The 24887-nt window shown below is 44.4% G+C and overlaps 2 protein-coding genes across 6 annotated transcripts in view; one reads left to right on the top strand and one right to left on the bottom strand.

Annotated features, from left to right (window-relative positions):
- Positions 1-12: 12 nt before the first annotated feature.
- On the top strand, positions 13-15809 carry CDR2 (cerebellar degeneration related protein 2). The gene is made up of 5 exons (XM_061992273.1): positions 13-261; positions 5526-5638; positions 10155-10303; positions 10542-10706; positions 11784-15809. The coding sequence occupies exons 1-5, from the start codon at positions 183-185 to the stop codon at positions 12649-12651; spliced, it is 1374 nt and encodes a 457-aa protein (XP_061848257.1). The 5' UTR covers positions 13-182; the 3' UTR covers positions 12652-15809.
- Positions 15379-24887, bottom strand: part of POLR3E (RNA polymerase III subunit E) — a 30091-nt gene continuing 20582 nt past the window's right edge. For 3 of the 5 annotated variants that reach the window (XM_061992270.1, XM_061992271.1, XM_061992269.1), the window contains exons 18-21: positions 23809-24305; positions 19297-19374; positions 18272-18397; positions 15379-16185 (exon numbers count right to left, since the gene is read on the bottom strand). In XM_061992270.1, coding sequence (XP_061848254.1) covers positions 16129-16185; positions 18272-18397; positions 19297-19374; positions 23809-24305 — 758 coding nt within the window. In that variant the 3' untranslated portion in view covers positions 15379-16128. Of the gene's footprint in view, positions 16186-18271; positions 18398-18550; positions 19139-19296; positions 19389-23808; positions 24306-24887 lie in introns of those variants that run through there. The other 2 variants (XR_009818412.1, XM_061992272.1) reach the window with 2 other exon arrangements.

Raw genomic sequence — 24887 nt, 5'->3', positions numbered from 1 at the left:
GCAGCTTCGCGCAGCCCGACCAGAAGGGGGAGAGGTTCGGCAAAGTCCGGAAACGCTCGGCAATGGCCGGAGGCGGCTTTTAAAGCAGAGGAGCGGCTGCCGGTCCGCCCTGTCCTGCCGTTGCTCGGCGCGAGGGGACTCGGTGTGAGCGCTGCCGCCTCGCCTCGAGGGAAAGGGGCGCGATGCTGGCCGACAGCTTGGTGGAGGAGTTCGAGATCCGCGAGGATGAGCCGTGGTACGACCAGCAGGACCTGCAGCAAGGTGAGCCGGGGCGGCGGGGGGCGTGCGAGGGCAGGGGCTGTGGCGAGGACGGCGTGCGAGGGACTGGGCCGTGGGGAGCCGCCGCGGGGGCGTGCGAGGGCAGGGGCTGTGGCGGGGAGGATGTGCGAGGGGAGGGGGCGGCGGGCACGGCACCGCCACAACGGCGGGGCGGACCCCGGAGGGACCCTGGGAAGGGCGTGAGGAGGTCGAAGCCGCCGGCGGGGGTCGCGGGGCGGCGGGAGCGAGGCTTGTGCTGCCCCTCGACCGCCGCAGCCGGGAGCCCCGGCTCCCTTCGCGGCCGCGCTCCCCGCCGTCCGGGACGCGCAGGCACAGGGATCGCTGATGCCGGTAACGATCGCAACCGTCTTTGTTTGACGGAAAGGCGTGCTGCAGCCGAGGGGAATTGTGCCTGGGTTCCCCTCCGCTTGCCTCTCCGAAAAGTTGCGCCTGGGCAAGACGTGCTACAGCTACTCGGGGTAGGCGCTGGAAATAGCCGGCGCAGGAAGCATCGGGGCGGGTTGCTGCGATGCGCCCTGTTGAACCTTCTTGTAAGGGCTTCCAGTCGCTGAAGCTCTGACTGTAGCTGTGCTCCATTAGGGGCAGGTGCAGTATTAAAAACGTACAAAGCTTTGTAGTTAATATATACTAGTTAACAGGAGTAGTTAATATAATGCTGCTGTGCATCGGAATTATACCCGATTAACTTCTGTATGTCATTCTGTCAATATATCTTAACACACTATAGGCAAGAGGTAAATGCTCTCCCCGTTTCAAAGATGAGGAAGGAGTCATAGGTATACACCAAGTATAATTGCACTAAAGATCTTCTACCAAAGTGATATGGAAAAAATTGTGCAATTTCCTTTAAGAGTTTAGAGGCATTTGTGGCTGGTATTTACTTAGTCTTACTTGTCATTGTTAATCCCAAGTTCGTTTTAGAAGGCCAGCTCAAGGCTGTGAAGTGGCTCCCTGCAGACCTGCTCCAGCCTTATGCTTTTGTTTTTCACACTGAAGTATATTAATGCTTGGGGTTGGTAGGTGCCACTGTACTATAAACCATAAAAATACTTCTTAAAAGCTCTTCCTAGCTAAGCAGTTTTCACACTGAGATCAAAGATCTGCCAGCAGAAACTTCTGAGACAGGAATAGGTCTCTCTAATTGTGTCCTTTGACTACAAAATAGCTAACTTGTTGAAAGCTGTATTTAGGTACTCTTTGCTCAGAATAGATGTTTTTGTGGCTCTAGGATATAAACCAATCAATTGAAGTATAGTTCTGAAACTAGTTTTCTGCCAGGAGGAAGAGTTGAAAATTCGATGATGTAGAAATGACGTGATTTAGAAGTTTTTACTATGTCAGTGTTCACAGGGTGAAAGACCTGCAAAGAGACTGCCTCATGATATACAGCAACTGAGTTCTTGCCTTATTGACATTTAATCTTTTAATGAAAATTTGTGAAATAGTCACTATTTGGCATTCTGCTGTGAGCTTTTAAGAAACAGTATTTCATTCTAGAGGTTTGTGCATTCTGAGGGCTGGTTAATGCTCTCTCAGCATGTGAACTATCTTTTTTTTTCTGGGGATTATCTCGTTACAAGCCTAAACAGAAGTGACTAATAACCTTGCCAAAAGGGAAAGGAGGAAAATAAACTGATGAGGCAAGTTGAAATGCAAAGAAGTTGTTCCTTACAGGAATGTTGTTTAAATGTTTTGTTACTCTTTATTCCTGGAGTCTGAAAGATGCTCTTCCTTCTCCTAAGACTAAGCAGTCCCAATGTATGTAAACAGAGTAGTTAGACTGCTTATCAAGGTCTCTTGAAACTTCACAACCCAAACAATCAGTGCATGTTTAGAAACCAAGGAGTAGGTTTATGAGAAGACCTAGGTTGTAAAACATTATAAAGCACCCTGAAACAAGCTTGTGGTTCTTGTCAGCCAGTCTTTGAAACTTCAAATTAGGATAGTGTTTTGAGAAAACTTTAACGGTCTTTTTGTATGCACAGAAAGCTTTTGCCTTGACAATGGAGGTGGGCTTGTCTGGCATGTTGTTCATGAAAACAGAATGCTCATGGAATTCTTTTAAGGATGGGAACAGCCATCTTTCCTTCTGCAACATCCATGTTTTGCTGCAGCATGCTGACTTTTGAAAACAGAATTCTTTTACATGACTGCTCTTTTTACACCTTGCTGTTACTAATTTTCAGACAACAGAGTGTGTTCGTGGAGTAGGAAATATGAAGCTAAGTGGAAAAAAAAAAATCAAGGTTTGATTTTTGGACTAGATGATCTCTAAAGGTCCCTTCCAACCCCTACCATTCTATGATTTTGCAGTTAAGTAAACTTCAACCAGACTTAGGTATCCTGCGTTACTAATGCCATTTGCTGTGGAAGAGAAGATAATTACTTTTAGACTGAAAATTCTCTGGATCATTTTGTTAGATGGGTTACAGAAAAGTAGAAGAGAAGGATTTTTGTGCTGTTTTCATCTTTTTGTCAGTTATAGTAAAGCTGTCAGAAGAGATTGTGGAGAAGTGCTGGTAAGTGCAGGCTCTTAAACATCACAGAAGATCTATCTTTGAAGTCTTGTTTTGGTTTAGAGATTTGATGGAGCTGTTAAACACCAGTACAACTCATCAGATTTACTGAAATGAAGATCTTAAGGTCTGCACGTAGTCAGTTGGCATTATTAAATACTTCTCTGCTTACATTGTTGTGGTGAAAAGGAACAATGCGTGTCTGTGGCAGAACCTTGCTATTGCTTTACATAAATTTAAAACAGAAAATGCAGTGTGCTCCTAGTATTGTACAGTAACTCTCTATGTGAAATGGAAATTAACTGTTTTCCTTCTGTATCTGGAGAACAGATGTATTGCACATCTCACTCTTAAAACTTGCTCTTTAGAGGGCTTGTAGGTACTCAACCATGTATAGGTGCAAAGCAAATCTTTAACTTTAGTAAGAGGTGAAATTCTTTCAGTTCTTGCATCCTCTAGGGGCAGGAGTTAGGTTTTTATTGCATGTTCCTAAGCTCTTCCACTTGTCTTCTCCCCCTCAGAAACAAATTGCCTTAATTACAAAGTAGCAGCATGCTTCTCCTATAGTAACTCATTTATTTGTACTTCTGCCATTCTAATGAACAGAATGAGTTTGTAAGTGTAATGACTTGAATTGTATTATTCACATTGTATTCAAAGTACCCTGTGGTACGTACTACTTGATTTAGTAGATGAGAGTTTCATTCTTAGATGCCCTATCAACTCCTAAATGTACTTAAACATCAAAACCAACTTTCACTTTGGGAAGGGAAATGGCAGCATGTAATTCTATTATGCATTATGTCTTTAACATAATCCTAAATCCTCTGTAAAGCTCTTATTCTTCTCTCTTAATATAAAAGAATGGACTATTTAGTCTTTGCCTTGAATGATGCCAGTATTGTTGACCAGCTTTAAAGATTGTATCCTAGTAAAGATTTGTGTGGGAAAAGCCATGTGAGGATAAACTGCCTTGATCGGGATGCCACGTGGCTCCTAGTGGTACATCTTTTGAAGCTACGACAACTATGAAATGTGACTTTTGTGGCATTTATTCTAAGAATCTGACCTTAAGGTAGGAAAGAATGCATTATAGCCATAAAGAATGTGTAAAGAATAGCACAGCTGTTGTTTGGCCAGAATTGGACATGTACAACTTAATACACAAATGCTCCTACTCATCCTTGTAAGCCTGAATTTGGTCTTTGGCTTATGTACGTAGTCGAAGTAATCGCCTTGGACAGGCTGCCAAATTGAAAGTTAGCACAGAACAATCTTGGAACAGTGTTTTCTCTCTCTTACAATGACTAGCTGATAAGATAATTGGGAAAGGGCAGGAAACAGGTAAGATAAGAAGTTGATACAAAGGCATCTTAAATGAAAGTGCAATGTATTTTCTTGTCTAACTACAACTACTGATGATGCAATACAAGTCTCTTGTATCTTAATTAAAGACTTTTCAAAGTACATATAACCTTTTTTCTTGTCTTTTCTTCTGTGTCTTTCCCACTAGCAATGCTAGTTTTGTGTAACAAGATTGTGTTGCACACATGCAGAAGACAACCTGGTCATGGTCCAGGTTATTGGAAGGAGACAGAAAATTAGACATTTTATATTAAGATTGGATATTAGGGGAAAAAAAATTGTCATCAAAGGGATTATCAAGCATTGGAACAACCTGCCCAGGGAGGAGGTGAAGTCCCCATCCTTGGAGATATTAAAAAGGAGTGTAGATGTGGCACTGAGGGACATGGGTTAATGGTTGGACTCTGATCTTAAAGGTCTTTCCAACCTAAACAATTCTGTGATTCTTAACATGTAATACCCTGCACGAAGTAATTGCAATTTTAGCAATAACACCAAGGGCTAATTCTTTGTCACCTTACATTAGCTTTTAAATGACATGTCTTTAAACATAATAACATAGAACATCTAGCACTAGTGATGCTGTTGAACAACTCTCAAGCTTGCTTCTAGAAAGGAACTGAGTGTTCAGATGACTTATTTCTTAATATGAAACAACTACAGTCACTGCACCCTGGAGGTGATTGAAGATTGCTGAAGTGAAATTAAGTGTCTGAGAACAAATGTCATTTAAAATGTTATGAAGCACACAAAACAATTCTTGTCTCCTAGGTTTGAGCTTGAAAAGAAGAATAGTTACATTTCTATCAGATTTATGTCTCTTGATATTATCATTTCACCATAAAATGCATCTGAAAGTTTAGCACTTTGGTCCTGTATGACCTGAGCTCCTTGGTGAAGGTGTAGTGGCAAGGAACTGCAAAGTAAATAAGTCAGCTTTGGCCTGGCTCTAGCCTGGTGAACACTTACAGGGTCTTTTATGCTTATTATTCTAAAACATGAGTGCTGTAAACACGGAAGTGTAGCTGATACCTTGAGTAGAGATGCTGGTGCAGTGCTAGGCAGATTGAGGGAAGTCAAGATGCTGGATGTGTCTGACCTGTGGCTAAAGGACCAAAGAAGGAACCAAGGAAGCTTCATAAAATGAGAGGCTCTTGTAGGTTTAAGGGCTTAGACTTGCATTATAGATGGTATACGAATGTTCTGCTTAAGTATAAAATTTCCTTTTGGGGTACTGGAAATAACAGTAATAGCAGTAATAACAGCAATAAAAACCCCCACCTCAAGTATTTGATTAAAATGCTTTAAAATTACATTGTATTAATGGCTTTATAACTTACATAGAAACATGATTTCTTTGTTTAGACCTTCATCTTGCTGCTGAGCTTGGGAAGACACTATTGGACCGTAACACCGAACTAGAAGAATCTTTACAGCAAATGTATGCAACAAATCAAGAGCAACTGCAGGAGATAGAGGTAAATATTTAGGGGATCCAAGTGTTAAAGCATCTAGACCTGCAACATAATAGCACAGAAGATGAAATCTGAACTTATGGCCATCTGATGTGCACTCTGAAGAAAAATACTGAACCACCTTTAACCACTTCTGCTACTTTGGGAATTTGAGCACCTATATAGGCTTGATCTAGTTAGAACTGCTGGTCTGATTGCTGGAAGCTTTGTGCCATTAATCTGCATGTTTGTCTTGTTTAATAAGAAATTACCAACATTTTTCTTGTTGTACAGAATAGTTACTTCAGAAGGAGTTATTTTTGCTAAACTTTGCTCATCTTGCCACTTAAAATGACATTAAAATATATGGTGTTAGATAAATAATTAACATGTTAGTAGTACAGCACCAAAGTTTTACTTCTGATAAGCTCATGAGAGTGATTTAAGTAAAATCTGAGGATATGTACCACTAAACTGAGCTGTGGTAAAGGGAGCTAAAGTCTATTTCAATTTAAACAAGCCAGCAACCCCCAAAAAACCCCACAGCAAACCCAAATACTTCAGTAGTATCTAAATACAGGATGTAGTGGATATATTAGTCTCTATTTTCCATGTAAGAAAAAAATCATAGCCATCCTTGCAAAACCACTCTTCTTTGTGTCACTGGGTGGAAAAACCTGGCCCCTTTGGGCATTTCCCTTGTTTCATATTGCCTGTTTTCTTGCAGACCTTGCATTTCTCATCACAATGGATTTTTTTTTCAGCTATTAGAGGGCAATGTATGGTCTCTAGTAATTGGATTATTAAATATTCAGTACTTTGCTGACTGATAACATATTGGACATGTAGTCAGCTCTTCAATTTAGTTCTGGTGCAAGTCACAGGGAACAGGCTGTGACTGGTGTACCCTGGGTTTTTACAAAATCCAAGTTCCTTTGTGTGAGCAGGACTTATGGATGATGTGTGGATTTTGCACAGTTGCAATGTAAGACTTAAAACATCACTCTAGGGGTAACAGGTAACTTAATCCTAGGCTTAATACTTCCAGATATATGTCTTTTAAAGTAGTCACCTTAACACAAATGCAGCATCTGTATTAAGTGATTCACAATTTCTGAGTGCAGTTTGTTTATAAGATACTTCTGTTTTGTATCTCATACATCTCATCTCTTTCCTCTATGGTGTGCTAAACATCATCTTTGTTATCCTCTTAATTCTGTGATACAATGGTTGGAATGGCTGATGTTTATATTTGTGACACAGCATTACAAAAAAGGTGTTACTTATGCAGAGTATTAGTTAAAGAACTCACTGGCATGAGTGGTTTGTATAAAAGATTAATGCTTAAGATTTAGAGGGAGCAAACACTTGAAGGTGCTGTACAAATACTTTTCTACTTAAGGTTCAACAGCTGTATGAACAACCATGTTGAAGAAAGTGTTTAACACAGCTACAACACACCTTTTGAAGTAAAACAGCATGACTTTGTGATAGGTAGCTAACCTGGCTCACTGAGTGTAGTTACTTAATAAGCAGCTGTCTTAATGCTATCTTGAAAAATGAAAGTATATATTGAATGCAGCTTAGCAACATTTATCAAAGCACTCTGGTATCATTAAGGGTGTAATACCCTGTTGGTTTTAGCCAGTTTATTTGCTTAAGCTTTTTTTGGTGGGTTAGTGTTTATTGACAACATAAGAGAGTTTCAGCACCAGGAAGCAGTCCAAAGTGTCCTTCCAGCAGGGGACCCATAGCTGGTGTGCTGCAGGATCAAGTACTTCTATGTTCAGACAGCCTCATAGCCACAGGCTAATTTGTCCTCTCAGTATCTAGCTTTGCTGAGCCAATCAAAAAACCATATCAACACTTGTGCAATGCTACTTTTTGAAGGCTTTATCTGGTACTTCCTTCCTCCTCCCCGCCTCCAAAATGGGTAGGAGTGTAAATGGGGCTGTCTTATTCACTCCCCTGAGAGGAGAGGGAGAGAGGTGGGAGAATTTTTGTGGTGCTTCTGATAGATAATGAGTGCCTGCATGTTTACTTGCCCAGCTTACAGTGTTAAGCCAAAGAACCTCTAGACTGTATCCATATCTGTCACAGTAACATGCTGTCTTCTCAGTCCCACCACTTGTCTTAATTTCTGTCTTTCTTTTTCCCAGTGCAATTTAAAAGCAAAATAGCAACTCAAAACATTTCTTTCTCCAAAGAAGTCTCTCTTTCATCTGTATTTCTGGTAGAAAATGGAAAATCAAATGAACCCCTTCTTCAGATACTCAGAGAACCTCAAGATGGATAAACAGAGTATATTGGCTTATTGGCACAAGGGACTGTTACAGGAATTCACCAAAACAAGTGGAAATAAAGTTAGCATATGCAAGGTGCAGTACTTTACTTGGTAAAAGCAGCTTAGTCAGTTATTTTCATACCTATATTGTAATGCAGGATGCTTCACTGCACAGGACACATCTGCGAGGGGCATATCCAGGCTCTATTCTTGACTTTTTCTAATTTTCCACTTCTTGTTTCTAACCTAAAGGTGATCCTTCAGCTGTTCTTGTAGCTACTCTGCTATGGTTTTGATTAGTTTCTTCAGTGCAGTATATCAGTGTAAATCTTTGAGGGGTTTTTCCCTATTAACTTGCATCTTATGGGTAGCAAAGCCTAGAACTGGCTAAGAAATCATTCTGAAATATGGTACTACATTTTCTACACCAAAAACGAAGGGTCAAAGGCTTTGGGGTGCACAAGATTACATCTAATACATTAAACTCTAACATATTAAGTGTTTTACAGCCGTGCATCATTATGTCTGACCTCTGTGCTGACACGTGCCACTAACTAATCATTGTAGAAGTAATAAATGCTGGGTTAAAAGGGCAACTTTTTATTCCTGTCTGAATCTGTTCTTAGTACTCAGATTTCAGAAGTACTGATGCTTTCCTCTTGTGCAGTAGAATACAAGAAGTCTCAACTGCTGTTTCATGCTAGGTGCTCAGTTGCAGAGGAGGTGGAATAAATGTGAACTTCTTAGGTGTTTATTACCACATCTTTACATTGTTTTGGTGCTCTGGTTACACCAAACCAATTTGACAGCAGCACTGAAGATATTGGAGACTCAGGTGGAGAAAAGAGTGCTTCACCTCTTCCATTCACCTAAAACTGAGAAAGCCTACTGTAGTAAGTGATAACATCTAATTGTGACATCAAAGCCTTGTCTTCTGTGCTTAGCTCATATTGCTGAAGAAAGTCTGAAGATCTCCAGCTCCCTCTGAGAATAACCAATAGGGAAAGTTAATCTGAAATGGGTCACGTTGAGATTCTGCTGCTAATCCATGTACTATTTTTGTGTAAATCCTCTGTCATGTGTGCACAGGCCACAAAAGGATCTGTCCTACTGCTATCATGTTGATCTTCTACAAGTCTCTATGTAGCAGTTACTAGTCCTAGATTAACTTATTATCTGTTCTTAAATTGCCTAAAATGTAAACTCACCAAATCTTCTAATGAGGTAAAAGGTTAAGTGGAATATTAGAAGTTTTGAGTCCATACCAGGCCTATGTAAAGAGGCAGTTCTGCCTGCAAGGCTGCTGGATGTTCCTGCATCAAGTTTACTCTTCTGAAAAGTACCATGTTGTAATACAGAATATATTGCATGAAATAACTTCTATGTAAGAACAAGGTATTTCAGACTTAAGGGATTAGTTTTTTTGTTCAAGTCTGATGCAAATTCTTATGTAGAATTTGATCAGTCCTACCCTGGGTGGGACAATATAAAACACTTGCATTAATAGTCTGAAGTGATCATTAACTGCTCTTAGACTGAGAATTCCAAGCTTTCTGACATGACTCAAGAAACTTAACTATCTCTGTTGTCAACTGTAGAACTAAAGAGGATGAAAGTGAGAAAATGGTTCACGTGGAGGGTTTTTTGTTTGTTTTAAATGCAGGAGATCTTTGTTTGGGATTAGAGTATCTGCAATAGTTCTCTGGGAGTAATTAAAGATTGAATTCAGTAATTTGCTTTTCCTTCCTAAACTCTGTTCTGCTGAACCTAATGCTGCTTCAGTCTGGAAAAACTGAACTGAAAATGGATGGAGCTACCCAACATTTCAGTTCTAATGCAAAGAAAATTGTGGGGTCAATGCGGACAGAAAATTTCTGTTGGAGCCCACTCTGCAACTTTTAGGACTCGGTGGATGGTTAAGGACTAGACTGCAGTCTGGATTTGAGGCTGTGTTTGTGCTGACTGCAGTAGAAAGCCAGAGCAGGAGGGTCCTGGGGAGAGCACACTGCAGTGGGAACAGATCCACTCAGCTTGCCCCTCTGGGTAAAGGCTGGTGGAGCAGCCCAGGCTGGCCTGTGACAAAGGCAGCCTGGCTAGCAGTTACTGCTGGTGACTTTTCAGCTCAACACCTAGCAAAGCACCACTGGGATCTGCACTTCTGAAACTGAGTAGTTTCTCCATGGCTGTGGATCATGAGGCAGAGCAGCAGTCCTGCCCGTGTGTTTCCCAGCTGCTAACAGCAATCCTGTCTTGCAGTACCTCACCAAGCAAGTGGAGCTCTTGCGTCAGATGAATGACCAGCACGCAAAAGTCTATGAGCAGCTGGATGTGACAGCAAGAGAGCTGGAAGACACCAATCAAAAACTAGTTGCAGAGAGCAGAGCTTCCCAGCAAAAGATACTAAGGTAAAAAAGTTACACCAGACCCCCCTGCAGCCCAAGGGTATTGGTGTGTAACTGGGGGCTGTCTCAGTCTAGTGGTGTTCTATAATACTGTTAAAACTGAAAGGCTACTTTCAGCTAAAGGTCTTTTGGGGCCAAAGAGAAGCTTTCAGGGAGGAAACTACAATATGAGGAGATGGGAAAGTCCCATGTCCTTGACTAAACACTCCAGTGTTTTTAACAACAGTCCTTCATTTTTTAGCTTGACAGAGACTATTGAAAACCTGCAAACACACATTGATGACCTGCAACAACAAGTAGAAGACTTGAAAAAGTCTGGACGAGGCCGGCTGAGCCACGAGAGATCTGACCAGCCACGATCCATGCATAGTTTCTCATGTCTGAAGGAGCTGTATGACCTTCGCCAGTAAGCCTTTTACCTTACATAGCAAATAATACTGACATTATTTTAAGCAAAGCTTTGAAAACTGCCCCAAGCACACATGTCCATCAGGCTACATGACTGCACAGTCCTGCACTGTGTGGTGTGGCCACTGCTGCTGGCATACTTCTAGATCACACTTTGTGAGAGAAGCTGCAGGTTCCACTTTCTGCCTTCAAAGATTCTCTGCCACAGCCTCCAACCATATCAAACTGTGGCCTAGAAAGCTTACAGCAATTTGCACAGCATTTTTTTGAGTCAGACAAATGCACACACAGAAATAATGTGAAAAGCAAATATCCTAAACACAGAATATTTTCTGTAACTTATACCCTTTCTTTGGATGTCTGTGGATATTTTTGTTTCAGGGAAGGTAGGATTCCTGCAAGAGCTTTCCTGAACTTGGAGCTTTCCTAGAGCTCTGAGCTGCTTTTTTAATGTTGAGCACTTTCAGGCAGCTGTACTGTTTTGGGGTGCCCATCAGGACAATCACCTGGGGTAAAAGCTCAGATAAGCTTCAATCCTAGAAGGCAATTTTGTAAGTGAAGCACCTCCACAGACAAGCAGAACAGGCTTTTTTTGTCTGGGCTTCACCCTTCTACGTGGAGGTAGGACTGTAGATTAAACTTGTACATCCTTCAAATTGCTAAAGGTCTTTTGAAATACCAGCCTACAAAATTTTGTCAGTTTTGAAGCTTGTTTCCACAGTTAATAGTAACAAAAGTTACAAGAGTGGAGTGCATCAGAAAGTACTGCATGATAGATGGAGGCAGAGTTGGTTCAACCATAAATCATAGGTCTAGTTATTGAATAAGTTTGTAACTTGCAACTGTTACTGCCATTCTGCTTAAGCTGGGAGCCTTGATTGGGTGGCATTTAAGTATTCACAGACTGTGTTCTGATAGTTAAATGGCCTGGTAGTTTAGTAAATTACTGCTATGTATGCCCTGGGGTGTGTTAGCACAGTTAAAATTTGTCATTAGTTACCCAGGACAGGAAAAGTTTAGGAAGTGTGGTCAGCTGTACTTCCTACATTTGATATTACTTGTTTTGTTTCTGCAGGTATTTTGTTTATGATCATGTGTTTGCAGAAAAGATTACTTCAATGGATAGTCAGCTAAGTCCTCTAGAAGAAGAAAATGAGAACTTAAAAAAAGCAGTTACAGTTCTGCAAGCCCAGCTTAATGTAGAAAAAGAGAAGAGGGAAACAATGGAAGAGGAATATAGTCTGATGGTAAAAGAAAACTGTGAGCTGGAACAGAGGCTCGTCGATATAGACTTGTATCGAGCTCGTGCAGAGGAGCTGGAGGTGGAGGTGGCTGAAATGAGGCAAATGCTTCAGTCTGAAAACACATTCCATAACGCAGAGAAACTGGTGCCAGAATCCTTCTTCATTTCATTCAAGGAGCCCTTAGAAAGGGAGCTTGGTCAGAGCCTGGCAGATGATGGACTTGTGACTGTCTCGGAGCTTGAGAAGAAGGCGCTGAAACGGAGCAGCAGCGAAACTCTCCTGAGCAGTGCTGCTGGGGGGGACATTCTGAGGGGCCACGAAGAAACGTGTATTAGGAGAGCTGAAGCTGTGAGACAGTGTGGGATCTCTGTCCTTAATGAAGTTGATGCTCAGTATAATGCTCTGAAAGTGAAGTACGAGGAACTTCTGAAGAAGTGTCAAATGGATGAAGATTCTTTGAAACACAAGGCTGTCCAAACGCTGAAGCAGTATTCCAAAGACCTAAGTGTGGGGAATGCCCAGTATGATCTCTCAGCTAGCAATCCAGAATCCACTAATGTGGAGCTAAGTGACTGTCCCACAAATGCTCTTCCTGATTACAAAGCACTCTTCAAGGAAATTTTTAGCTGTATCCGAAAAACAAAGGAAGAAATAGATGAACAGAGAGCAAAATACAAGTCCCTCTCCTCTCAGCCATAGCACTGGACAGGCTGCTGGCCCGTTTTCTGCTGGTGACTCATCTGTTAGTCAAGGGGAAAAGCTTTACACACATGTCAGCAGACCCCTTATCCTGGTGTACTTCTTGAGCACTCACAATGAATGTTTTGAATTGGCTTGCAGACCTGTAGTTAACAAGCTAGTTAGTTAACAGCTAGTCTCCCTCTATGTAGCAATAGACGTAATGTTGTTTAGCATTGTCACACAAACTAGTGGTTGTAAAGCAAACAAACATTGTAGCTGAATACTACACTACAACTTCATACTACACTCCATCTCTGGCCAGAGCAGTAACTGACACGTTTCTTCAGTCCACCTCAAAACTAACAGCGCTGAGAGATCTGTACTGTATTTCTCCCAAGGAACCAGGCTAGAGCTTCCTGTTGTTGGTAGCGAGGATCCAGCCCTGCAACTGCATGGGGGCAGAAAATCAACACTCCTCAAGCCCTGCACTTGCTGTGCCAGAGGGTGAGCTGCCACAGTGCTCGCACGGTGCTGGGGCTGAGTTCTCCCCCAGATTAGTAAAATGTCTCCCTACTGCAAGAGGATGTGATATAAAGTTGGTGTGGCTTTTAGGTATGGATTCTTACATAGGGCACTCTCTCTTAATGCAAGATACTGTGAATTGATTATGTATGTTGTTGGGGACCTACTGTTCTTTGGTGGAATGTCTGCAAAGTACATTTTATGTGTATTTGGTAAGATAGAAAGTTACAGTTTAGCTGTTTAACTTCAGTAGTAGCATTGATGTAGTAGAATAGCTTTTAATCTCACATACCACAGCCTTCAAGTGCTTGAAGGAGATGGGCCAGGTAAAACCTTAGTGTATTGGTTTGGCTGTTGCTCCTGTGTCAGCTGCTGTGGGGCCAGGAGGGTGGACGTGACACTGCTAGAACATTCCCTACTGACAACTGGGGACCACATACTTGTTCTTCCTCCCCTTCTCCACTCCCTCACAATTCCTGTGTATTCAGATTCTGGAAAACAAAGAACATGGAGAAGTGTGTTCTTGAAAAGGGCTTCAACATGTGAAGAAAACACAGGCTAAGAGATGAAGGGGTGAAGACATGACAAAGGTGACAGCCTTTTCCTTATATAGGGTCATGCAGCATAATTTGGTCACCTCCTCTAGGGAACGGGCTCAGGGCCTGTTGGAGTTGCTGCGGTACCAAACCAGGTGACACAGACTGTTGACAATGTCTCGGCTTTATTTCAGCTGCTGCTGTTGCAGCTCTTGCTGCCTTATATCATACTTGTTAAGCTTCTGTGTAGCTGGCCTTCAGCTGCAGTAATGACACTTCAGACTTGTGGGAGTTCTACATGTATTGCATTCTGAGAATTATTTAAAAGCAGGAATCTGACTCCTGTGACTATTTTTCTAAGCAAATAAATAATCCAGGCAAGCCAAGTGTGTAACTAGTAGTGATAACCCTCTGTGCCAGGTGGGGATGGTGTAAACTTGGTGCAGAAGGCATCTGCATGCTCCAGACTTTCCCTGTCTCCCACACAGCTCCAGTGGAGCTCCCATGAAATACACATTGTAAAAAGTTAACCCTGTGTGGGAAAGGGCAGGGCTGGCTAGGATAGAAAACCCGAGGGAAGGATGAGGTTTCTCCCACTGTTGTGGTGTTTGTCAGTGCTGTTCAAAAAGGGGAGTGGGGGGGAGGGTATGTATAAATGTCGCTGTTTTGCCCTGGGGTCCTCTGCACTGTCACCCTTTCCCCAGCACTGGGGTCCCTCTCCCCTGGAGGCCTGCCCTGCTCCAGGTACTGGACAGCAGTGACCTTACCTGAGGGAGCCATGGCCCTGTCCCTCACACCTGAGTTACTACTCCTGTTCCTCACCGCTTCGGGCAATGGGGACCTACAGCTGCCAGACCAGAAGACACATACAAGCAATTCAGAATTATTGGTTAAATAGGTGATCCTCAGTGGCTAAGTTGCAGCACTCTGATATAGACATTTTTTATGCTTTAGAAATGTCAGAAATGTTCTCAGATTTCCACAGAATCACTTGACTCTTGTGTCATGAAGCTTCCCCGAGTACCTTTGCTGTATACCTTGTGCAATAACCCCACCAAAGCCAGGTGCTCCCTTCCTGCCTTGGCTGAGGCAGGGGCACCAGGACAAGCCAAAGGCTGCCTGAATTTAAACCACCTCCCCCCTACAGTGCTGTAGTTAATAAACTACACCAGCCTATTAATTAAGATAATTTCACCTGTTTAAAAATAGATGTTTTCCACAGAAATGTGAAGTGTCATTAAGTATGGTAACAATATTCTTAGCCAATCTCATCTGGATTAACTACCTTAAGCTGCTTATTTTAGTCAACAACTCAACGCAGCCTTTTCTGAGCATAAGTAGATGAAATTAATAGAATCTGCTTGAGCTTCTCACGTGATGGGAATTACAGCAAAGAACCAGCCCAGCCAGCGGCCCCCTTCTGGAGTGTTCCCAGCAGGACCTGCCTTGTCTTTCTGCAGTCAGGGCTACCTGAGAGCCTGCAAAAGCAGCGGGGTTAGTGCTCCTCTTGCAGCAGGCCCTGGGCTTGGCGGCTGCCCCCTGAATGCCACAGAAGCAGAATGACCCCAAGCGATCGTCTACCTCTCGCCTCTTTCCTTCCTCTGTAAGCCCCGGGGCTGTAAACGGAGTGGGTGCAGCTTCCATTTCTTCTTGGACAAACACAAGGCAGGGTAGAGTTGACCTTGGAGATAAAATTTTATTTTATAAAAGTTACAGAAAATAGAGGTTTGACAGTGTTGCCGTGAGGTGAGCAGAGCTGGGGGCACCCGCTCACTTACCTCGCTGCACTTGCATACAGGAATGCAAAATCCCCTCAACCCCACCCTCCACCAACACCAGAAAGGCAGCAGGTGGTCACACCTGGCTTTCAAAGAACTCGTTTCACAGCTGCCAGGTGAGAACAACTGCTGTGTAGGACAGAGCTCGGAGACACCCCTGTCCTTCCCCCATCCCCTGCTGCCGTTGCCACGAATGCAACCATCTCTCCACGGAGAGGGCTGGAAGGGCTATCGCAGTGCTCGGGCTGAAGCTGAGCACAGAGGTATTTAACAAAACCTGGGATGTTTGTAAACAAGTTTAATTTATTGGCATTACTTACAAAATAAAGTATTAGACCATGACTTTCCCTCACGTCTGTGTCAGTATATGGGTTTATTTTTTAACAACGGAACAGTACGAGAATTGAAATACATAAATCCCAGATGAATCGAGCTGCAGCCAGGGTCCCGTGGTGTCTTCCTTGGAGCTCTTGTGCTCGGCGGCCATGCAAACACGTGTGTGAGTGTGCTGGGAGGGCAGGGACTGTCTGCAATGCCCACGCGCCCCAGAGTAGGTCAGATCCTGCCCCACGCTCCCGAGGCCCCGGTGTGACTTTGGGCCACCCACTGCAGGTTTCCCCTTTCGATCTGGAGATCACTTGAACTCGCTGCCACCACTGTCAAGACTGCACCGTCCCCTTAAGATACCACATCCCGCCGTAGCTCACACAGCAGTCCTGGGGAGAAAGGGAAAGTCCACAAGGTCTTGGGAACCGGTGTCTGGCGTGGGGACAATACACATGATCAGTAACAAGTGTTCCCGCTCCAGTGCATGACAGCGAGCACAAAGCCAGAGCAGCAGCTTATCACCAGCCTGAAGACCACAGAGCTTCAATGAAGATGGCAAACACAAGAGGGGGAAGGTTGAGAGGAGGCCATGAGGATGACACTCCATGCCTCAGTGGCAAGGAACGGGGCTGCAGGGGGAGAGGCCTAGGAAAGGCTGTGGGGAAGACATGGAGAGCAGAGGAGTGAGCACGGGCTGAGGCTCAGGTGGGGACTGAAGGAGTGGTGGGAACGGGCTGGGGTGGGAAAGCAGTTGCCAGAGCTGGAGCCTTTTAAAATACAACATTCTATGACAATGAACTGTCAAACCTCAGATCTGTGCTCTGGCCTTCTGACCACACATTGGCTAAGCCGGGGGCGGGTGAGCATCATTGCAAAGGAGCTCAGTAAGTGGGGTTTCCTGGGGCTCATTTTCTTATTTCTATTAAGTGAGCGCCAAGTCTCTCAAGTTCTAAGCTAATGGCTTCTCTTTCTTTTACTTCCACCCTCTCATTTAGATAATTCAGCACAGGCTCCAGCATTGCTACAGAACTGATGCTGTGAAACTTGAAGGGAAACAAGTTCCCTTTTTCTGAAGTTGGGACTTGCACATCACAGAAACAAATAAGAAATTAAATGTGCAGGTGAGAAAGAGGGTTTGCAGACTTGACCTGCAGATGCAAAACCACAAACCCTGTCAGTCTGCTCCTCTGTGTATAATAAAGGAGTACATGCAGATGGGGAAATAGGAGCCAACAAATCCAATTTCATTCAAAGAAGAATCCAATCTCTTGTGGCTTACAGAAGCCAGAGAATCTTCCTACTTCATTAAATCATACTTCTAAATTTTATTTCAGAAACAAAGATCATTTCACACACCTCTGTAACAAATGTACTTGAGGCAAAGAGGTCTGACACAACACAAGGCTGGTTGCACAATGATTGAAGGACTTGCATGAAAGCAGTACCCTTTTTTTTAGGGGAGGTTATTTTTCCTAGAAATGGTTTATGTGTTCAATAGTAATGGCATCATGAAAAACTAATGGCAGTACATTGTCCAGATGTTCCAGGAGAGCTGATATCTGAGCTCACCTAGTTCCTTGACAGATCTCCCAGCACAGGCAAGCCACATGAAATGCTGTTGAGCAGGCAGAAACCTCTGAGCTTAATTTACTGCTAAGACGAGCAGGTTCTTTCAAGCAAGACCAGTTTGCTTCTTATCACACCAACAGATCTGCCATTTTTCAAACACACTGTTATTCTGCTTGCAGATCCCAGTGTAATAAAGTACTTAAGCACTTGTCTTATTGAGTGGGTAACAGCAAGCAAAGGCCCAGCAACCATTAAAGCATGACATTAGTTGGCAACTTTCTCCTTAGCCATCCTGCATGGCTTTTAAAGCTTGTCAATCATGGCCTGTGTGATCCCTGCTTTGCACCTTAAACTTTTTAACAAGTGCATGGTGCATCTTCAAAGAGAGAGATGAAAGGATCCAACTAGACACCCCCAAAGAACTGCATTAACTACTGCTTTGCCTGCTGCTGTGGCCAGGGTTTTGCTTGTACACTGCTGCACGTCCTACTACAGAATGAAACGCATTTCATTAAGCAACAGCAATCAGCTGATAAACTCAGAACACGGTGCAGAACCCTCCCACCTCCTCACCTTCACATTACTTAAAAACAACTGTGTGAAGTATCACATTTACTATACTCTGTTTTCTGCTGGTTCAAGATGACAAACAAAGATTTGTTGCAATAACACAAAATAACACACGAGTCAAAATCACAGCTCCTTGGAGGGAAAGGAGGTGCAATGAGACAAGGGTTATTTTAAAGAAAAGCAGCTGAAAAGCAGGCTTTGTCTACATTCCAACAGCAGTTGTTATATCATCCTTATCCTTTGTCAACTCAAGGTAAAAAACGCTCCTTTGCTCAAACCAAGCGTTAGAAATTCACGTATGAATTGTCTCAAACCCCCAAGGGAGCAGCAGCTTACCTTTAACACTCTATCCACCTCCTGCTTGTTTAGATCTTCTCCACACTCCTGACTCAGCTGGCTCTGGATGACATTCCTGCGCACTCGGTAGTTTTTTGAGAAGATTTCAAGCAAAACTTGCCGGTGCTTTAAAAGAAAATGTATCATCAGTACAGAGAGAAGAACATCCATTCCTGCCTTTTACATATCAATCAAAACTGCACATGCTTTAGTCTGTACAAAGCATCCACTGAACTACATTAAAAGTCTTGCTTTGTACCCCTGAAGTGTCCCATATACCTCTGCTTCCTGGCTGTGGCCTGGCCTCTGAGAGCTCCACAGGGATCCCTCTGTACCCTGTGGCCAGACTTGTGCTCATCCAGGGACCTGGGAGCACCTCCAAAGGTATAAGAATGTGCTGAAGGGTCTGCAACGTATTCCTCTCAAATGCTTCCACAGAGCTCACCTGGTCCACTTCAGTCAGGGGGCTGGACACTGCTTGAATCTTTCCTATACAAATATATTTAGCTCATGGACACAGGAGTTACCTTGTCCATCACATTTTGTAAGGCGCCTTCCCTCTCACTTCATTTACTCTGACAGCAATTAAAACTCAGGAGATGCTCACATACACTGTAATCATTTCCTATCCTAAGAATAAACAGATACATCAGGTAATAACATCATTTCATCTCTGGTTAATGTTGCACAATCCTCACAAGAAAAGAAATGTGGACTGGATCCCATGTGAGGGCTGCATCAGACAATCCTGTCTCCTCACAGGTTCAAAGTTATCTGTATTCCACGGAGCTGGATACTGACATGTATTGCCAACATCCTGTGTTGTTTCTGCTCACACTGCCTTGTCTTGACACAACAATGATCACCCTGCGAAAGAGAGCTTTCTCTCAGCTGGAAACAGGTCAGTACTGAAAACTGGACACTTCAGTAGGGAAAGAAGCTGCACCAGTTCCAGAAACACAAATTGAGCCAATGCCAAATGCTCAATAAACCATTTGGGAATGTCACTTATTTTTTATCTTTACCTGATCATAAGTGTCACCAGCTTCCCAAAGTGCATAGACCTTTAGCTCATCTGGTGAAGCAGCAGTCTGTGGAGGAAACTGAGAACGACAGGCTGTTAAAAATAACCATCTATTTAATGAGTTCTGCTTAATGATTCTATGATACAGTATCCCTGGGCACCTATTACTGAATCAAAACCATCATTGCCATGTAATGAGGACTGGTGAACATCAGCTCCTCAGCCCCTCCAGGCTCAAGGGGTAGCTTTGCTCTGGCAGCCCCTGCCTTGCTCGACCACAGCCCATCCCCAACCACAGGCAGATGCCTCCTTCAACAGCACACCACCAGTATCAAACCGGTCCTGCAGCACACAGACCCCAAATTAATGAAGGGTTAACTAGGGAAGAGGAGGAGCACTGTGGCACTCCACTGTGTGCCTTGATATGCCCAAGGCATGTTTGAGGAGTGCTCTTGGTCACAGTGGGGTAACCCACGCTGGCCCAGCTGCTGTGTCTGGCACATCATCAACGATTTCAGAGCTTGCAAAGGGAAGGGCTGAGCATACTGGAATCCTATACATCCTGCATGGGGACAGCTTCCCACTGATGGAGGGTCAACCACCACGTACCAGAACAGTCCCAGGGTTTGGACCTTTACCATTACCTTATGCCAAGATGTCTTCATTTTTCCCTGTCAGCAGCATTTGCTTCTAGACTATCCAAGCAGTATTCAAGTGAGAGCACCAAGTACATTAGAGGGTCTTTCTGGAGGTTGTTACATTTACAGTGGCAGGTTTTAGGGATTGAGACCCTATCCTGTATTTATCTGTTTCACTAATTCCAAGTCAGCATTACCAAGAAGCACTGTGCTTCTGCTGTAGCTCTGTTTTGGGGCAGCCTACAGGACTCCAGAAGACTGAATATTGATGGACAATGAACCAGACACTTGCTCATTTCAGGCTCCAAAAATGAAGTTGGTTTTGTTTGGCTGTTTTTTTTTCCCCACACATGCCAAGCTAAAGAAACAGGTTTGTTTCTTCTGAGGCAGAGGCTTCACAACCCTGCACACAAAAGGGACACAACTGCCTCCCCTCTGTGTCCCCAACTCCTAAAAAATAAAATACCATCCATCTGCCTGAACATTTCCCCTTGGAGCAGTGACTAATGAGCAATGCTGGAATATGCCTTTGCTCCTGACATGTCTCTTCCTGTCTGTCACTAACAATTTATTCCCTACTAACTGCCCAGACAGCCTAACTCAATCATCTACGCAGAGCTAACAAGCCACTCCTGACTGTTCCAGTAGTCCTCAATCCTGGCTGCTGGTACAAACCAAACCTTTCTTCCCAGCCTCCTTCACCCCAAAAGACTTGAGTGCATAGCACAGAGTGTAAGATCAGCCTTTCCTTGTGTGCTTTGCTTCTGATCTTACTGCACAGGGGAAGAGTTTTGTCCAGTGGGAGCTGCCTGGTGGGGTTAGTAGATTTGGCTCTCATATTGGTCCAAACGGCTGGAATGTAACAAGGTTTTACACTTGGTTTAGAGCCAGGATTCGGGTTTATTTGGCTTGCAACACCTGACATAGTTCTCCACTCATAAGGACACTTGTATGTTTTCAGCTTCCCTCCAAGAAAAAAAAGCTGCAGCAGGAAAAGCAAAATGCAGGGCACTGGAAAGACCCAGGCATGGGCTGCCCTGCTCTGCGAAAGTCACTCAACACAGACCCGGAGTGCCAACCCCTCCTGCCTCAGCCACATGTCTGAAATGCAGCTCTGTTTATCTGGCCATTCTGTGAGGAAACAGCTTCCAAACCAACACAACACTTATTTGGGAAGAAAAGCCCACAGAATCTCCTCCTCTTGTCCAGGCTTACTCTGCAAACCGTGCATGCACCCTGCTCGCTTGCTGCTGTCAGACAGTCTGTCCACAGGAGTGGGAAATGCTCAATGTTCATTATCTTAAAGCTCTCTGGTCTTACCTTGAAACAGCTTTCCACTGCCTTAAAAATCCTCCTTTAAAATATTTGCCTCATGCCCTCCCTGCTCTAAGCCCCCAGAGCTGGTGCAGGGATTTTAGGAGATGAACTGCTGCCCTGGGTCCACAGGACTGCCACGTTAAAAAGGAAGCTCTCGGGGAGGAGCCCTTGGCTTTGGGATGTCGCTCACTCAAGCACTGAGCAAGCCCTAAAAATAGCCACTGCCAGGCAGCCTCACATGATAACTAAAGCAGACTGAAAGGGGCTGAGTTTGACAGGAAAAAAAAAAACCCTACCAGCTGGAACAATCCTAGAGGTAAACTGCTGAGCCTACCTCTCTCTGCAGGAGCCTGGCATTGGCACTAGCCCCAGAGGCTCACCCTAAGAGCAGGGCTGCATTCCTCTCCTGTTACCCTCACCAGGCAGGATGCCGGCAGTGGTTACATCATTTCCTGATGCCTCAAAAATATCCTCAAGATTTGGGCAGAACTTTGCCACTCCATGGAGCATGGGCAGGGAGCCAGCAGGAGCCAGCCACCCCCACGCACCCCACCGGTCGCAGGAAATGGGCACAGATACGCCGGAGTCTGGGAACGTTTCTGTGGGCAGAGCCTGCCAAGGTACCTCTACTCACCTTCTCCCTGATGGCAGCAGCAGCCTGCTGTGTGCCTCTGTGACTCACTATTCTTGATGTGTGCTTTTCCCTCCTGTTTGAGGAGGCTACAGAGCACAACACCCTGCAGGCACCCCACGGCCTCCCTTGCAGCTGGAAGGGCATCTCTTCTCACTCCCCACAAACACTGTTTATCTCATACTCTGGGTGCAGTTGGTCAGCTTGACAATAAATCTCACATTCCCCCAGTAAGGTTTCAATTGCTGTTTTCAGCAACCTGTTTTCTGTAATAGGGCAGCATGAAAGCCAAGAGTGCCTTCACCCCTCACAGAACATCGTTTTAATTACCTCAGATCATTGATTTTTATCACCAAAGCACTTTCAATTACAGAAAACTAACGAGCATCTAAGAAACGCCAAGCTAAACAATCCTCCAGGCTTTCCCTGAGCTCAGGCACCCTCACTGAGTTCTGGCAAGATTGTCCAGAGGAACAATCAAGAAATACCAAAGTGTATGAGCCCATGCAAACAGTAAAACCTTTGCCCTCTGCACCAACCACCAGGGGCAGTCTTGGGGGTAATGATGTACATTACTGATAACACTACAGGCATAATTATTCTCCTGTATAAGATCTCAAGTTTTGCAGTAAAATCTGGGTCAGCAGAACTAAAACTTACAGCAGACTTTGAGCATGAGACATTCCAGAGACCACTTCTGCAGGTCTCCTGTGACAGGGTTTTCCACACAGAAGGAAGTTCCCAACCACCTCTTCACAAGGATTTTGTTTTGTTTGTCCCAACCCATCCCACTTTCACACCTCACAGCCTTTAAGCAAAGTGTGGATGGGATAATTTCCCAAATTTCCAAAACAAACAAGTGCCAGCCCCAAGTAACAGAGCAGCATGACCTTGGCTCTTTACCACTGAGCACTAAGGAGGGCCCAGTCAGCACTAAGAGACAGTTCCAGGCAAACATTACCCCAGGACCTGGAAGCTGCCAGGAGAGAAAGCAGAAAGCTCTAAAACAGGTGGTCTCCCTGGTGGCATTTCAAGCCTGTTACTCCCTCCCCAGGTGCCACAACATGTACTTTGCACACGACTGCACATGTTCTTTCTGCTCTGCTGTAGCAACGTTCACTCCTGAGCTGAGGTTCCTCCCCCACGCTCCAGGCTCTCCCCCATCAGCCTGCCTGCTTCCTGCTCTTTCCAGCAGTCCAGAGACTTCTTTTCCTCTCTCCCCAAAGGCAGCTGACTCCAAGCTCTGGTTGCAACCCAATCAGCATTGCCAGATGTCTTGTAAAATTCATTTCCTTTCAGGCTCCTTCCCATGATGCCAAACTCCTTTTTCCTTTCCTAAGCAATCTACTGTCACACAAACCTGCTCTGTCTCACGCAATCACACAGGTTATTTCCATAAAGACAAAGAAACAAAGCCACCTCTGCACAGCCTAGGAAGAAAAGAACTGACCAAAGAAACCTGCTGCAGATACAGTTTGTCACTTCCCAGAGGGCTCTTCTGGGTGTGCCCTGCTGCTCCCCAGCAGTCAATGCCACTTTCCCCACACAACCGTGTCCCTGTCCCCGACAGAAGGAGCTTGTGCAACTCCAACAGAGCTGATGGGAATCTAGGGCTGCCTTAGATCATGGTAACAGGAGCAAGTCGGGACAGTTAGTCACTGCTGCCCAACAGCTTGGACGTGGAAACAGAGCCCCAAAGACAGCTGAGCAATGCAGCAGACCGTTGAGCAAAGCAAGCAGGGTGCAGGGCCTGCCAGAAGCACGACACCAGACAAACATCCATCAGCTTCACCATATCCAGCACTGGACAGTCACTTCTGTTTTTCCCATCCACCAGCACAGGACAAAAACATTTCACAGCTCAGATGTTTCACTGTCCCCTCCAATCCCACCTCCCCAAAGCACACCAAGGGAAAAACATACTTACAGGCACCAAAATCTGTTTGCAGCCAGTGTCCAACACCATGTCCTGTAACATTTTGTCCGAAATGCCACTGAACAACGTGTGTCCTGGAGGCAGGCCAGCTAAGTGAAGGTTAAATAACCGTTTCAGCTCACTCAGGGTGAGTACAAATTGTTTCTTAAATGTTGAGGACACAAACTCCTTCAGTTCCTGGGCTACCAGGTCAATGCAGCCTCCAGGCAAGTGGCCATTCAAAGAGTCCCTGGAGTCCTCCTCTGCATGGAGGCCGTTGGCAATGCCGTTGTTCATGCCCTCGTAAGCAGAGGTGTCCATCGGCTCCTCGTCACTCACAGGCTCCTCTTTAATGCGGATATTGGAAACATCCACCTTGGCTGAGGTGTCATTGGATTTCATCTCTGCCTTTTGCTTCTGGAACTCCTTCTCCAGCTGCCCATAGTTCTGCTTGACTTTTGCTTTAGCCATGTTGACCCTTTGCTCCCCAGAAACTAGCGATGGATGAGCTAGTAAGAAACAAAAAGATGCCATAAATCTCACCATAACCAGGGCTTCACTCTTGCAGGATCTTTCTTGAAGGGCTCATGGTGAAATAAAACCATGAAATATTGGCTGCTTGTGACATTTAAGGCATAAATCCAGTCTGTGGATTAGAGTTTACTGTAGCTTTGGGGTATTTTTGGGTGGGAGGGTGTTTAAAAGATAAGCATGTTGACAATTATAAGCCAGATACTTAGGGACAGGTCTTCCAGTTAAAGAACCTGAAGCAAAGAAAGTGTGCTTGTTCAATCACTAGGCCCTTTTCTGCAAGTCAGGAACCTAGGACAAAGACTGCTTATGCATCTCTACTTGTCACCAAATGCTTTTCTTTGCCCAACAACTTTCTTTTCTCTTTTTGTTTTCTATCTAGTGTCAGGAGGGGCCTGCTGCCACAGCTGCCAGAGCCTGTACAATGTCCCACACGTACAGGGACTGAGGAGAGTGAAGGGGTACCAGTGATCCTGAACTCCCTTTTAGCATGATGTGTGTGAAAGCTGGAGACCTCCTTCCTAGTATTACTACCCAGTTATGGGGAAAAAGAGGCAGGA

The sequence above is a fragment of the Colius striatus genome, chromosome 3 (genome assembly GCF_028858725.1).
Source record: "Colius striatus isolate bColStr4 chromosome 3, bColStr4.1.hap1, whole genome shotgun sequence".
Taxonomy (NCBI): domain Eukaryota; kingdom Metazoa; phylum Chordata; class Aves; order Coliiformes; family Coliidae; genus Colius; species Colius striatus.
The sequence above is the reverse complement of the archived record's forward strand: the minus strand, read 5'-3'. Positions and strand labels throughout refer to the sequence as shown.

What these genes read in the sequence shown, in the direction of transcription:
- CDR2 (XM_061992273.1), top strand. Translation starts at nt 183, where the DNA reads ATGCTGGCCGACAGCTTGGTGGAGGAGTTCGAGATCCGCGAGGATGAG. An exon ending in AGCAACTGCAGGAGATAGAG is followed by an intron (nt 5,639 to 10,154) that starts GTAAATATTTAG and finishes CCTGTCTTGCAG; the next exon opens with TACCTCACCAAGCAAGTGGA. An exon ending in GAGCTGTATGACCTTCGCCA is followed by an intron (nt 10,707 to 11,783) that starts GTAAGCCTTTTA and finishes TTGTTTCTGCAG; the next exon opens with GTATTTTGTTTATGATCATG.